At 41.4% G+C, this 16,683-nt stretch overlaps 1 protein-coding gene across 1 annotated transcript in view; it reads right to left on the bottom strand.

Moving 5' to 3' along the window:
• LOC137304234 (voltage-dependent P/Q-type calcium channel subunit alpha-1A-like) overlaps positions 1–15,797 on the bottom strand; it is a 503,508-nt gene extending 487,711 nt beyond the window's left edge. Inside the window, 1 exon segment of the mRNA XM_067972791.1 lies at positions 15,466–15,797. Within this exon segment, the coding sequence (XP_067828892.1) occupies positions 15,466–15,773 (308 nt within the window). The 5' untranslated portion in view covers positions 15,774–15,797.
• Between the last annotated feature and the right edge of the window lie 886 nt (positions 15,798–16,683).

Here is a 16,683-nt window from a genome sequence, read left to right as displayed (position 1 = left end):
GCATACAAACACTTGGTATAATCGCCTGAAACTCCACACTGCTATTTTAAATGGAGACATTAACCCATTTATTTAAAACAGGTTAACACCTCCATTAAAATAACAAAGGGAGGAACTTCAGATGTTAAGTGTTTGTACACTAGTATCACAGGGAAATTTCAAGCACCCGTTCACTTTTGTTTCACATGCTGCAGCCTTCAGTTAGAAGTTTCAATGAACTTTCAAGGAGCAGGAACCCTTGGCTGCAATCCCTAGTTTAGGGCACTGAAGTCAAATGTAGCAACCTACCATCATCCCTACTGAGATCAGCTAACTCGGCACAGAACAGAGATGGGACTTCTCTGGTTTGTTTGGAGGAATTAAAAGTGTAATTTATATGGTTCTTCTATTAATGAGGGAGCCATAACCAATGTGCAATATTTCAACAGATCACAGCTAGGATAGCACCTTTTGCCCAATCCAAAGACCAGAAAGGGAACAGGAGCAGAGCAAGGGTTTGGGTTATGAGGGTAAGAATTGATCCGGTTGCTATGCTTAATGACATTGTAATTGCATTCATGCAGATTCCTCTGGACTGTATTTCTACCAAGATCGTAAACACATTTCAAGTATCAGATTGCTTCAGGGGCAATGCACTTGCCACTAGATCTGAAGGTTGTGGTTCAAGCCCCATTCCAGGAATTGAACACATAATCTAGGCTGACACTCCAGTGTAGTACTGAGGGAGTGCTGCACTGTCTGTGATGCCATTTTCTGGATGAGGTGCGAACCGAAATTAAGTTCTGCTTTAAATATCACCAGTTTCAGTTTAGAAATTTCCAGTCAAAAACTGAACTGTCCAGAACCAGGTGGGTAACCCCTAATTACAGTACATGGAGCAGGTTATTGGATAGAATACTATACAGATACTTGTTATGTGATGTGAGCATTTAAGCACCTAGTGGGTTAACACATTAAATTCCTGAGTGGTGAAATTTGGGCCTGAGGAGATAGTGCTGAACAGCACAACTAAAGTAATTGGGAAAGCTAATTAAATGAAATGGAACAGCATTTAATGTCATTCAGATAATTGCCAACAAACTTGTGCTGTTTGAACTAATTAACTTGCATTCTATAGAATTTAGAGAGCTATTAGTGATGAGGTCTGAGGGTAATGCAGGTACTGGGATGTAAAATTGAATGGTCTTGTCTTTCTAAAATAATGTCCTTGATTTCAATTTAATAATTTTGCTAGTATTCTGAATCATGTCAATGTTGCTCTGACAAATCAAGCAAATGTTGCTGTGTTAACTTTAGTACGATTCTTGCCCCATGGCTCTTAATTTTAACTTTAGAAAGTACATTTTGGTTATAGATTTTTTCCGAACCTTCCCGAATTGGGGTAGCGTGCTATCCCTTCACCTCTGGGATCCTCATTCAGATACAGCACAGACTAATGGGCTGAAAGTTTCCCTTCTCTGTTGGCCATGTGGTTCCTATATAAAATGAGGTTTGGGGCAGTTTCAACCCAGTTCCCAGTGGGCTTAGGCCTACAGGACAAAACTGCTCTTTATTCAGCAATAATTGCCAATGTCACTCTGACAAGCCACAAAGATGGCTGGTGTGTGAAACGGAAAAATGTCCATCTGTTGCAGAAGAGGGTACTGATCAAAGACTTGGGCTGGTACATGGTTAGGGCAGAGTAGAGGAAGCTTTATTGTGCATCTAACTGTGCTATACCTCATCTGGAACTGCTTGATGCTGACACCTATGGTGCCTGAAGTGGAAAGTGTTCTATTCTCAAGTGTTAACACCCCAATCTTAATAAGCACAAAAATTCACAAAGAAACAAGTCCAACAGAACACAACCAATTACAAAGCATACATCAGCCTAAGTAGCATCACCAAGGCTGTAGTTATATTTGAGTACAGGGAGGTTGCGAGCCTTTCATGGGGTATAAATAAAAGGCGATCATCACAAGAGAATTCATCAGAATTCTGCACAATGGAGGACTCTGCAATTGATAAGATCAGTAATGTAGTACCATTTCTATACTAATTTTCAAAAAGTTTAATTCTTCGGTGAATTTTGTGCTCAGCAAGGTGAGGGATTTTTGTGCTAGGGATTAGAACATTTCCCGTTCCAGACATCCAGTTTTACCATCAAAGCATTCCCAAAGCCAGGTAAAGCATGGTTAGATGCAGAGTACATCTTGCTCTGTACTGTCCCATCAAGTGCTAGGCTAGGCATCACCATGATTAGATGCAGAGTAAAGCTCCATCTACTTTACAATGTACTTCTGCTCCAATCTCAGAAGAGTGCTCCCTACTGCAAATAGAGTGACCGTTGCAATTTAATGCAGTGGTCATCCTCTGAAATGACCAATCAAAGTCATTTTTAAAATTAAACTTTAATCAATTTCACATTTCTTTCCTGAAGACATTTACTCTTACTCAGGTACTGTTCCAAAGGTGCCAGACACCCTTTGATACATCATCCAACTAGCCATTCTCCATGGTTGAGACTAGAGGCAAGTCTCAGCAACTTATTTGATGGAGGGCACCAAAGACAAGCCTGTCTTCACCTGGCATACACATACACACATTTTCAACAGGGGTCACTGAATAGGAATCCTGACTGATTTTCCCATCCTGGGGAAATTGAGAAAAGAATAAAGACGTGCACTTATATAGCAGCTTAGCACATCTCTCAGAAACAACTCAAAATGCTTCACGTACATTGAATTACATTGAAATGCAATGATTTTTGTCGTGCATGCAAAGGTGGCTACCATTTTGAGAGAGCAAGCTCCCATAAACAGCAGTGAGATGAATGACCAGTTAATCAATTTTTGGTGGTTTTAGTTGAAGGAGAACTGTCGGCCAGGGCATTGGGATAACTCTCTGTTCTTCTTCAAATAGAAATAGAAAAACCCGAGACGGTTAAGCTCCTAAAGCATAAGAGCCTCAGCTTAATAGCTCATCTGACATTAGCACCTCCAACAATGTACTGAAGTGTCAGCCTAGATCATGGTTTAAGTGCTAGAGATGAGGCAATAACCTTCTGACTCAGGGCCAAGAATGCTAGTAACTGAGCCAAACCGAGGCCAATTCTAGGATTCCTTTGCTGCCAGATAAGAGTGCCAACATAGAGCAAATATCAAGTCTGGCACCTTTCTGATGTGATTCAGTACTTTTCCACTAGAGTGGATTTCTAAAACTCTTGCTTCCATGTATCGAAACTGGGAGAAATCAGCTGTGTCAAACCAGAGTGAATTGGAGAAAAAACTCTAGAGAAAATAAAGGTAAGCTCTTTAGATTTTTTTTTAAACCTTATTTCCTTCCCTTACTGGCCTTCTGGGCCACAAAACCTATAGGGGCAAGTAAGGTGTGTGTGGTTCGGTGACTGCCCTCCATGCAGGGAGACATCTGGTCTCAACACTCTGCCTCCCAACAGAGTCTGATTGATTCTGGTAACAGGGCAGAGAGACTAATTTACATGGCACTGCATGTTGATTCTCCAACATGCTACACTATCAAGAAACTTATTCATGCAGCTTCATAGAGAGCCATCTTTATTGGTTTCAAACAGGTAAATTATGGCTCCATCAGCAGGTGTAGTCACATGTGCCAGAAAGGCTGGCATTCATTACAATCCTGGATTGCAATAGTAAAGAACTAGTAACCTAGCCAGGATATGACAAAGTAAAGGCCTCTCACAATAGCTGTATTTATTGTGGGTTTAACAAAATGCACCAAAATTCTCCCACTAGTCAACAAACAACAACAAAACAACAACAACTTGCATTTATATAGTGCCTTTAACGTGGTAAAATATCCCAAGGCACAAGTCAGAGCCATCATGGGAAAATTCAACCCACCAACACCAGGGAAAGGGGAACAGAAAGAGGGTGGGGAAACAAAAATAGTGTTTGTTAATGATATAAGAAAGCAAATAGGAATAATTACTTAACAACCCCCAATTTTCAAAATGGATGGTGTGAATCCAGTCCATTACTGACTAAACCTGTGCCAAGAGATATGTGGGCACCATCTTGTGGCAGCAATATGTGTTGAACACACCCAAAAATGTTGAAATTCTTCAAAGGACATCCCTGCAAATTCTGGCAAATTCCCAGAGATCCCCCTGCAAATATTGACATACTCCCAGTGACCTCCTGTCCTAACTTTCAAAAGACAGTGTCAGCTATCCAAAGAAGTACTATTATTGCATAAAATATTTTTATTAGTATATAGCAATAGAAATATCAAGCCAGTAAGTCAACAAATTTATAAAAATATAGAAATCTCAAGGAACCCTGTGAACCTGTCACAGATCCCCTAGGGTCTACAAGCCCCAGTTTCAAAATCTATGATCTGGGGAATTGCAGATCAAGTGCATATTATGTATAAAATTAGAGAATGTCACATGATGACTTACAGTAGTGTGGGTGAATCCCTTGTTCTCACCCTAATAATCAACACACACACACACACCTTTGATGAGAAAAGCAGCAGAATAACCTGGACATCTTCAAAATACCTGCTCTAAACAATTTCATCAACCATGAGCACTTAAAACACATTCACTCCTTTTAAAATGTTTAACATTACAAGAAGATTCATTCAGATATGCTGCGCAAATAGTCTGCACAATGTTGGACACATTTGTTCCACAGGCCTACAAATGAGGGAGGAGGGAAAGATGTCATATTCAGCAGCTTTCTGCACACAGTCACCTTTGTGTGTGTATTCCACTTTCAGGTATCTCAATTCAAAATTTTGATTAAAATTAAAGCTGTAAGCTTTGACCTGCTCTAGCCAGGAGGACTTGTGGGGTGTTTTCTTGTGTAAAGCAAAGTTCTCAGGACCAGTATCCCAGAATACGTAGTGCCATTGCGACACCTGTGATGTCACTACTTGGCTTGTGGAAGATGATGCAGCGAGGGAGTCTGCATGCACTGACTGGTTAACAATATAAGGCTGAGGTCGGTACTATCTAACTTAATTTTGCTTCTGTCAATTTGATGTGAAGGATGCTCAAACTCTCTGTTCTGCTAATTACAGAGAGGGAACCAAATCAATGAGTGTTTCTATATTTCAGGCTAAGCAGTTGCTTTCTCTGATCGCAAATTTGTTCAATTTCTTTTTTGTTGTTGCTGCCTTTAATGCCACCCCCCTCAATAGACACAGACTCCTACTGGGGTATATTTCCACAGTACTTGCCCAATTGGCCAGTCTTCATTTGTGAGCATCAGCAAGCTGAACAATCATGGGGAAGACATCAAGAGTCAAGTCAAATCCCAGCCTTGCCTGACATCCACACAAATGCACTTTCCAATAGCAGTCGCTAGATAGCAGTCAGAAATGGGAAACCTTGGTTAATTTTTTCTTCTGCCTAACCCAGGATCACCGAGGCCAATTGTAGTAACACAAGGTTGAGATCAGCTAACTCAGTGCTCAGCGATCAATGGTCAAACCCAGGATCTTCCTGATCTGTATGGCTCAGTATCACATCGGGTAGCGTTTTTTACCAACTGAGCCATCAGGGCATCTTCTTCTTTTGTTGTTAAGCTGTCAGCAACTCCTGGGAAAAGCCAGTCCGGTCAGGTTATCTCCTGTACACAAACTAAGTTTCTTTTCCCACAGTAACGGTGTAAGCTTGGGTCAGTGATAGCGCTGTCACCTAAATCAGAAGGTTAAAGTTCTACTTTAGGGCTTTAGCACAATAATCTAGACTGACACTCGTGTATACTGAGGGGGGGTCTTTCAGATGAGGAGTCAATCGGAGATCCTATCTACCTGTTTCAGATGTATGTAAAAGATCTTACGGCATAGTCAGAAAAAAGAGTAGGAAGTTCTCCCTATGCAACATTCCTCCCTCAACTAACACCATCAAATTAACAGGTCATTCCTCAAATTTGTTTCTTGTGGGATCTTCTTGTGCACATGTTAGCTGCTGTCTTTGTCTATGTAACAACAGTGACTACATTTGAAAAAAATTAATGTCACAAAGCGCTTTGTGAGGCCCCGAGGATGGAATAACACTTCATAATACAAGCTCATTCTTTAAAACAGATACCAGCTATTTATCACATCATTACACAACAATACTTGTATAAGTAATTTTACTGCTAGTTTTTTTTAAATTAAATGCTTGAATACTCCCATGGCTGGAACAGCATTCTAACCCTTCTCACATTTCTGGACAAGGAAAAAAATTTATCTGATAGGCGATCCATCTATCACCTGTATCTTCCAATCTTTTTCTCTCTGTCACAATTGATTTTTGTCTTTCTCCATTTTATCAATTCAACCACAGCCAGTTTTCCTCAGAACTTTGCTCTCTTATTCTTCCTAAACTCATTGCACTGTCTCCTACTCTAACCCATTCTTTCCCAGGACTTCAAAACTATAGTGCTCCTCAGCTCCCCCACAGCACCTTCCTCCAATAGTTCATGGGCTTTTAGAAATACAAACTTAGCATCATCTAACTACTACTTCCTGATTTACCTCATCTCCTATCCAGCTACACTATGAGCCTTGGCCCTTCAGCTGGTGAATGAGGTCTGATGGGTTGAAACTTCTTTGAAACATTTCTCATGGTGTCCATGTGCTGAAGGGAATCTCTGATCAACAGACTCTTAACTGAATCAGTCAGGAGTTATCAGTTTAAGACCCTACTAAAAATATTAACTATTTCAAAGTGTCTCCCACAGTATGGGGGGTAATTTTAAACACCAAGAACAGGTGGGTTGGAGGCAGGTGGGAGTTGAAAATAGTTGTTTTTTTAGGTCACGACCTCAACCCAGTTTTATTTCCGGGTTTAACGTTGGCGCGTAAAAGTACAGGCTTCCCACTGGGAATGTAAAGTTCGAAAATTTTGCAGTTGTGACCCAAAAAAACAACTATTTTCAACTCCCACCTCTCCCAACCCACCCATTCTTGGGGTTTAAAATCACCCCCATGCTTCCCACTCAATCCTCCTCCCATAATTCATAGCTTTACATTATGGATTAAGGCAACATGGGACTAGATTAGCGTTCTATGGGGAAGTGTACATGAATCTCTTTTTGTATTAAATCAGGTTTTGGAACATGTCAGCTCTCCTTTAAGAAGGTATTTTGTCTTGTGTTAAGCAGGTTACAGCTGAAAGGGACATAAAACAATCTGGACACAAGGGGGTGCTATTGTCCTTCACATCAGTCAGTACAAACTGCTAATTTTCATCTCGATTTCCCCTCATCTCCCCAAGGTGCTGACTCATACTGGAGTATGGCTGCATGAGCATCAACAGGCGCATCTAATCACTGTTCCAATTTAAAGTCAAAAAGTCACATTTGTGTGAGTCAACTTTAATCTGACTCATTGCTGAATTTTAAAATGTTCCTGCATCTGTTGCAACTTAAGACTTTTTCTGGTGTTGGGAGGTTAAATGAGGTCTGGAATGTGTTTAGTTTGTTTTTTCTCCCACATTTCTTATTCAGAGGGATTACTCTGATGTGCATAGTATGCAACATCAAATTACAGTGAGATGGTAATCCTTCTGATTGAGAAATATGGGGGGAAACAAATTAAGCACGTACCAAACCGTAATTCCTTTAATCTGTAGAAACCATAACAATGCATTAAAATCATAATGAAAGTATTAGGTTATTTGGATATTGACCACACTACACAAAGTTAAATAAAGTGTCTGTAATTTTAAGGGCCTGTGTTCCTGATTTTCAGCTTTACAAATTGAGAGGTATGCTGGATAGAGAATATCAGCAGACTATTCAATCATGGAGAATATCACAGTTGTCCTTACCCAACAGGAACACTTTCCAGTAGGGATTACTGAATAGCCATCACAAGAACAAATCCCGACTGATTTTTTCCTCTCGTTAGCTCAGAGGCACTGAAGGCAATCATTACACCTTTATTACTGCCTTGGCTGAGATCAAACTCAGCACAGACTAATGATGGAACCTGGTACCTTTTTGGTTTGTATGACTCAGTAGCACAAAAAGCAGCGCATTTATCAAACGAGTCGTGCAAGTATGCACCAGCAGTAATTTTTAAACTTTATGCATAAAATTTTAACTTCTATGAAGTCTGAATTGCTCCAGTTCTAAACATTATAAAAAAAGATAGTGGGCAGCATAGCATGGGTAGCAATAACACACTCGCCAGCGAGTAATAGAATGCCACTTCTCACCTGCGCAGTGAATATTTGATCCTAACCTTTTGCTGTGGGATGCTGCTGAATGGAGATCAGTTGCTTCTACTTAGGAGAAAGGAGAAAGGAGAAAAGTAAAAAAAGAAGAGATACTCCAGGCACCTCCTAATGGCTAGCAATAGCAGAGGCCTGTGAGCATTCCCGAGGTGGCCACACAAGGGCCGGCAGTGGGCAAGAGGATTCTATGGTGCATCCTGGCCCTACAAAAATTAAAGATGAAAATTACTTCGGGCCATTTTTGAAAAACCTCTAGCTCCATCCATTTGTACCTCAAAATTGCAACTGGGACATTATAAGTCATAGGACCCCAATTTACATATTAAAAGTGGCCTCTCACCTGAAACAGGCAGGCCACCCATTTAAAGGCTGCTATCAAGATGTTGGCAGCCAGATTGCCAGCGTAAGCGGGGCAGTACCACCGCATTTAAGCCAGGCAGCCACAGTTAAAATCAGCCCCAATTTCTCCTTGTTGACCCTCATCCTCTGCCCTCTATAAACTCCAACTTGTTCAAAAATCACATGCTCATATCCTGTCCCATACTAAGTTCTGTTCATCACTCCAGTCTTTGCTGAACAACATTGGCTCCCCATTCCCCAATTCACAATGTCCTTGTTCTCGTCTTTTCTGCAACCTCCTCAGTGTGACATCATTTTCAACAATCTTTCGTCCTCCAACTGTCTTTTTGTTCACCCCCTCCTTTCCTCCCATCATTGATGCAGATATCAGTGAAAAAGCTAGATTCATATCAGTGGAGATACAGTCAGTAACACAAGGCACTAGTTAGGAGGAATTGCCAAGGCCCATAGTGCAAGGAAGCTGGATTCACATCAGTAGAAATATAGTCAGTAACACAAGCTGTTGGCTAGGAAGAGTTATTGAGCCTGACACTGTTAAGAATGTGGATTCACATCAATAGAGACAGGGTCATAATAGAGATAGTAATTAACTTATAGCTTCCTCTCAACATTCAACTTCATGAGCTCCCCCGTGCTTTCTGCCTCAGTAAATCATCCCAGCCAGCTCCTTCGAAGAGGTTGTCATCAGTCCCAATGTAACTGAAAATATTCCACAAATGAAGTTAACTGATTAACTTTGGGATAGAAATTCCACTGCACCCACTTCTGGTGTGCACTCGGGCCACATATTACAAAATAGTGAGCTGGGAGTGTGTAATTTTGTGATATGCACCAAGAGTGATAGCAGTGGAGATTTTACTCCAATTTTATTAAACACTATCACCAGTGCTTTTCTGAACTTTTGTCTCAGTTCTCCTAAGCTCCAAATATGCCAGCTTGCATGCCCTTCTTCTTCCTCCCAGTGTTGAAATGAGGGCTGATTGCACCGTCCCCTACTCTAACTCATTCTTTTCCAGGAACTCAAAACTAAAGTCCTTACCTCCCTCACACTTCCCTTCCTCCCTCAATCTTCAGGCTTTTAAAACCCAAACTTGGTGTTATCTAATCATTGCTTCTTGATTCACTTCATCTTCTCTATTACTTTTCTCAACTTTTGTGATGTGACAAACACAGACATTTGGCCCCATCAATATTGTCTATATTTAAAGTGCTCAGTTAAAATGGATGTTGTACCATGACCAAATCACAGGATGGCAACCATTGCCTCAACATTTGTGAGAACAGACAAATTCTTTTGATCAGGAATTACGTCAGATAATGGAGTCAGCTCAGAAGTTGCACTATGTCAGCCACTGAGTTGGAGGCAGGGCGCGACTTACAGCAAACAGAGTCTCTATGAACTACAGCAAACAATCTATTTTATAACAGAATCTATTTATTTAACAAACAGTCAATTTAAACATAGTCTCTATGCACTACAGCAAACAGAGTCTATTTTATTCAGCAAACAGAGTCTCTACGAACTACAGAAAATAGAACTCATAACCGAAACTATAGCAAAGTCTCCCGATAAAAGCAGGATTATGTCTCCAGCAAAATGCAGCAAGTGAGATAATTAGAGAATACAAATTATGTGCGTAAAATCAATCCCAGTCACTTACAGATTGAATCCAGGTGTGATTGTTGGAGGAATTACCCAATCATCACCATTCTGGCAGGGACTTGTGGTGTCACAATATGCAGCCTTCTAATGTTATACCTTGACCAAACTACAGGATGGCAGCCATTGCCTCAGCATTTGTGAGAATAGACAAATTCTTTTGATCAGGAATTAAGATAAAAACTCTTTTAATCCATGGGAAGTGCATTTAAAATGCTAATTTATGTATTCAGTGCCAGCAGCTGTTTGCTGAAATTATGTTATAGCAATAGCATAGTGTCCCAAACAGAAGTGCGCTTAACATCTGGTGTGACTTGCACATCTGGCTTCCCACACTGTAGCCCATTGTTTATGTTTCTCCGGGATCACAGTGGCTGCGTGTCAATTCATCAGCCTTGTCAAGTGCGTATGATCTCTAAACCCATCAACATTAGTTGCTAAACATAATCCCTCAAGGACCATCAAAAGAAAATAGGATATTCCAACTGCAAGATTCTGCAGCACAGGAAGTCTTTGCTGTAACCAAAGCTAACCAGCCCTTTGGCAGACAGAGGGATCATTGCAGAAACTGCAAAAAGCATTTGCTAGACTGTTTTTAACTAAAGAAAGTCTGAAGCTTAAAAAAAGGTAAACAAACCTCTTATTGCCTGTTTTATACAGTACAGTGTTTGTCTAATATATTTGCTTCTTTAAATTTGACTGGTTATTTGAACCAGTATAAAGCCGGTCTAGTGCATGAAATTGTTCAAGAAACAGAAGATGTAGCGAGAATACTATGCAAGTTCCTATACACCACTTTATTTCAAAATAGGATCATTGTTATCCCTGGGCTACATCACCTGAATCATGTACTCCCAGCTCATGAAGGGCGTAGCTCCCTCAAGGGGAGGCAGGTACAACTGTTGAAAGGGAAACAGTATTTTAAAAGCCTGAACCACAACACTTTACTGCCCTAAACCCAAAGATAATTACAGATAAGGGGAACTACTTAGCCCATCCAGCTCAACTTCCATAGAAAACCCAGATTACTGTATCACAGCATCCAAATGCTTCATCAATTACTCCAGAGTTGAATATTTTCTTAATGGTGATAGACTAGGAGCTGTGGAGGAGCAAAGAGATTTGGGTGTCTATGTACACAAATCATTAAAAGCTAGGAGCACAGGTACCAAAAGTAATCAAAAAGGCTGATGGAATGATGGCTATTATCGCAAGAGGATTTGAATTCAAAAGTGAGGAAGTGATGCTTCAGTTGTACAGAGCCTTGGTCAGGTCTCATGTGGGGTGCTGTGTTCAGTTTTGGGAACCAGACCTCAGGAAAGATGACAATGGAGTACAGCACAGATTCATCAAAATGATACCAGGGCTTAAAGGGTTAAATTATGAGGACAGGCTGCATAAACTTGGCTTGTATTCCCTTGAGTTTAGAAAGTTTTTTTAAAAAGCTGACATGCCAAGCATAGATGCTTGGATCACGAAGGCATGGCTACGCTGGTCAGGTCACGCAGTGTGAATGTCTGATGAACGAATCCTGAAGATGATCTTTTTTGGCTCATTGACAACTGGGAAGCGACCTCATGGTGGACAGCAAAAGAGATATGAAGACTGCATAAAAGTGACTCTGAAACAGTGCAAATAGATGTCCATTAGCGCGAACAACTTGCTCAAGATAAGAAAGTATGGCGCAAAACCATCCATGAAGGCACCTCCTACGAGGGGGCCCATCACATTCCTGATGCTGAGAAAGTCTCACCTGAAGATCCCCAACTCCAATGTATTCATGATCCACAGTTCACACATTTGAGTAAACATTGGTCTCAAGTCATCAAAAAACCGTAGAAAATGAGATGATATTTTGTCTGTCTACATTGGCTCCCAGTCCAGGAACGATTCGATTTTAAAATTCTCATCCTTGTTTTCAAATCCCACCATGGCCTCATCCCTCCTTATCTCTGTAACCTCTCCCAGCCCTACAACCCTCCAAGATCTCTGCACTCCTCCAATTCTTGACTCTTGCGCATCTCCAATTTTAATCGCTCCACCATTGGCGGCCGTGCCTTCAGCTGCCTAGGCCCTAAGCTCTGGGATTCCCTCCCCAAACATCTCCACCTCTCTACCTCACTCCTCCTCCTTTAAGATGCTCCTCAAAACCTACCTCTTTGACCAACCTGTCCTAATATCTCCTTATGTGGTTCAGTGTCAAATTTTGTTTGAAAACGCTCCTGTGAAGCACCTTGGGACATTTTACTACGTTAAAGGCGCTATGTAAATGCAAGTTGTTGTTGTTGTCTTTTCGATGTTGAAGGACAAACAAACAAACGACTTCAAGCAAGTAATCATTTGATGTTAACTATTTTTAGTTCATCCTTAGTTTCAACCCTGTTTGTATCCTTAAGGGATAACCCTCCTGTTATAATACTAGAAAAATTTCTATTGCTGTATCTATGCTTATTTTGAGTTTCCTTTTTGCTCCTGCCTGCCTTTAAAAAAAAGAGCTTCCTGTATTCTTCCCAGTGGCTTCTCACGTGGTCTCCCTATAAGCTTTGTAGAGTTAGTTATTCTTTCACTTTGTATTGTCTCATTATTCAATTTGGAGTCACCTTCTTCACATCCTTCAATCTTTAAATAAGTGCCCAGTTGCTAAGACTCACTCTTTAAAATAAAAATCAAGAAATAAAGAAATGGTAACCAAAATGTATCTGCATCTACTGTTGCCTCATCAGAACTGTTGTTTGACCTGTTTCATCATTAGCCAAAAGTACAAATAAGGTTAGAATGTGGTCAGTGACCATCAGTGCAGTCAATTGAAAACACCAAACAGAACCATTGCACCTTTGCGAGCTACTACATATTGGAATTACTTGTGTGTCACAGCAATTTTTTTTAAAACTCTTTACAGCAGTAATGACCTGTGTTATCCAGGATTATACTCATTACTATGCCATTTTTTTAAAAATCAGCAAACAAAAGACTGCACATGGTACTTGCCCATCTTCAGACACTGCTGGCTGTTGAGCAATGGAAACTGAGCCAGCATTACCAAACAGTGTAAAGAGTGACCTCCGTGGGTTAAGATTACACTCTCTCGGTACAATTAGTTGCAACAACAGCACACCGAACTGTAGAGTAAAGGTGAGAGACAGTTTTTATGCCCTATGCCACTGTGTTTTACATCACTGGGGTGGAAGATACTCAATGGAGGCCAACTGCTTCCTCATACTGCAGAGGGAAATCTTGGAAGTTACCCCATCCACTATGCACTTCGTTGTACCCAGCCCACAGTGCTATGATGGATGCCTAGAACGAGAGTGTCCAACTGCACCTTCCCCACTTCCAGCCACAGTTGGTACATGGGTCAGAAAAGGTGTGATTTACACTGTTTTTTAAAAAATTTTTATAAAAGATTTAATCCCCAGGTTGTGTGGAGGTGGCTGATCTAATCAGAGCTACAGCTGGCCTACTACATTGGCTTCAGTACTCCTGGGCCAAGGAAAAGAAAAATTAACTTATAGAATCATAGAAGTTACAACATGGAAACAGCCCCTTCGGCCCAACATGTCCATGTCGCCCAGTTTATACCACTAAGCTAGTCCCAATTGCCTGCACTTGGCCCATATCCCTCTATACCCATCTTACCCATGTAACTGTCCAAATGCTTTTTAAAAGACAAAATTGTACCCGCCTCTACTACTGCCTCTGGCAGCTCGTTCCAGACACTCACCACCCTTTGAGTGAAAAAATTGCCCCTCTGGACCCTTTTGTATCTCTCCCCTCTCACCTTAAATCTATGTCCCCTCGTTATAGACTCCCCTACCTTTGGGAAAAGATTTTGACTATCTACCTTATCTATGCCCCTCATTATTTTATAGACTTCTATAAGATCACCCCTTAACCTCCTACTCTCCAGGGAAAAAAGTCCCAGTCTATCCAACCTCTCCCTATAAGTCAAACCATCAAGTCCCGGTAGCATCCTAGTAAATCCTTTCTGCACTCTTTCTAGTTTAATAATATCCTTTCTATAATAGGGTGACCAGAACTGTACACAGTATTCCAAGTGTGGTCTTACTAATGTCTTGTACAACTTCAACAAGACATCCCAACTCCTGTATTCAATGTTCTGACCAATGAAACCAAGCATGCCGAATGCCTCCTTCACCACCCTATCCACCTGTGACTCCACTTTGTACTCCTAGATCTCTTTGTTCTATAACTCTCCCCAACGCCCTACCATTAACGGAGTAGGTCCTGGCCCAATTCGATCTACCAAAATGCATCACCTCACATTTATCTAAATTAAACTCCATCTGCCATTCATCGGCCCACTGGCCCAACTTATCAAGATCCCGTTGCAATCCTAGATAACCTTCTTCACTGTCCACAATGCCACCAATCTTGGTGTCATCTGCAAACTTACTAACCATGCCTCCTAAATTCTCATCCAAATCATTAATATAAATAACAAATAACAGCGGACCCAGCACCGATCCCTGAGGCACACCACTGGACACAGGCCTCCAGTTTGAAAAACAACCCTCTACAACCACCCTCTGTCTTCTGTCGTCAATCCAATTTTGTATCCAATTGGCTACCTCACCTTGGATCCCGTGAGATTTAACCTTATGTAACAACCTACCATGCGGTACCTTGTCAAAGGCTTTGCTGAAGTCCATGTAGACCACATCTACTGCACAGCCCTCATCTATCTTCTTGGTTACCCCTTCAAAAAACTCAATCAAATTCGTGAGACATGATTTTCCTCTCACAAAACCATGCTGACTGTTCCTAATCAGTCCCTGCCTCTCCAAATGCCTGTAGATCCTGTCCTTCAGAATACCCTCTAACAACTTACCCACTACAGATGTCAGGCTCACCGGTCTGTAGTTCCCAGGCTTTTCCCTGCCGCCCTTCTTAAACAAAGGCACAACATTTGCTACCCTCCAATCTTGGTTTCCCACTCATGATCATAACCCTGGGACCCCTTCTGGAAAATGCACATGGGTGTGGACAACGGGTAAGGGCAGGATAGGTCCCCGCTGTAATACTCTCAGCAGATAAATATTCTGCACTCATTGTCTAGTCACTCATGACAAATGGCCACTTGCTAAAGTACTGAAGAGCAGCCAGTGCCTGTGGGAGCTGTAGTCCAGGAGCAGCCAATGCCTTAAAGATAAAGGGAGAAAATTGCTTACAAAATAAGAATTAGGGTTAGGGTTTTCTACCAATATATAAAATAGAAGTCACTACTTACTCCCATTCCTTTCGCTTTGCCTGAGGGGTACTGTGCATTTTATGAGCTTCATGTGCTTTGATAACATCCCTGTGATCTACCAGCCCTCCTCGTCTCCTGTAGGGAGCGGCCAGCCCACTCTCTGTCATCTGGTAATACTGCGCTTCATGTAAAGCACGAGGACTACGATGGATGGCAGAATCTGTGTCCGCTTCTCCTTTCACATCACAGACTGCATCATAGTAGCTCGGAGGGGATGGGATGAAGTCCGGGGCAGTTGTTTGAGGGTGCTCGCGAGGGTCCGTCCATGTATTTGTGTTTGCATTCATCAATCTGTCTGCCCAGAGCGAGGTGTACGTACAACTGTAAAACAAGACACAGAGAATAAGTAGAACACTTAACAGCCTGTAAATCACAAAGTAGCACGTGCCCTGTCACACACCCAGGTAATATAACACTACTGAGCATTTCACCCATCTTTCACACAAATGCATACAAATAAAATAGACTTAATGGTGCCATGAGTTATATACTAGCTTTTCATCTCAGGGAACTGGTTTTGACTTCAGCCCAGCTGATAGCAGCTATCTGCTGCCTGTAAGGAACCTTTTTTAAACAGATTTAGGGCAGCCTCAGCCCAATTCCTGGTTGGAATGAACAGCATAAAACTGGCTCTAAATTGGCATTCTCACACAGACACAAGCATGTATGATGTGAGAAATGCAAATGTTACACTGGTGCGTTGGTAGGTGTTTTTTCTCGAGTTGAGGCACATTTTTTGGGACAGACCGAAGAGTTTTGCGCTGCATCTTACCTGGGAATGCTCAGCGTTAATACTAGGGACAAACATGCACCTACAAACTTCACATTAATGCAGAGCTGACCAGGCTTTTGACTTTGTGAGTCACTCAGATGCACGCCATTAGCCTTGGGAGCCACATATACAGTTTAAATCCATACATCCAATAATTTGCATACATCTCAAGCTGCTAATAACAACAGATCTTGGTGTTCTGATTTAGGATTTAAGCACCAATGAGGCAACGCCAATAAGAACAGCCCTTTTCAAACGTCCATATTCAAACAGGGCAAACCACTTAATACGAAATATAAGCGCAAATAGGACCGAGTTGCCTGGGCTTCAAGGACTGGGGTTTGGAGATTGCAGGTTAGACATCACTGGCTTAATACACAGCATTTATCACTGCTGTTACAGACCATTCCTTTAGAAAAACGATA

The sequence above is a fragment of the Heptranchias perlo genome, chromosome 37, assembly GCF_035084215.1.
Source record: "Heptranchias perlo isolate sHepPer1 chromosome 37, sHepPer1.hap1, whole genome shotgun sequence".
NCBI classification, from domain to species: domain Eukaryota; kingdom Metazoa; phylum Chordata; class Chondrichthyes; order Hexanchiformes; family Hexanchidae; genus Heptranchias; species Heptranchias perlo.
The sequence above is the reverse complement of the archived record's forward strand: the minus strand, read 5'-3'. Positions and strand labels throughout refer to the sequence as shown.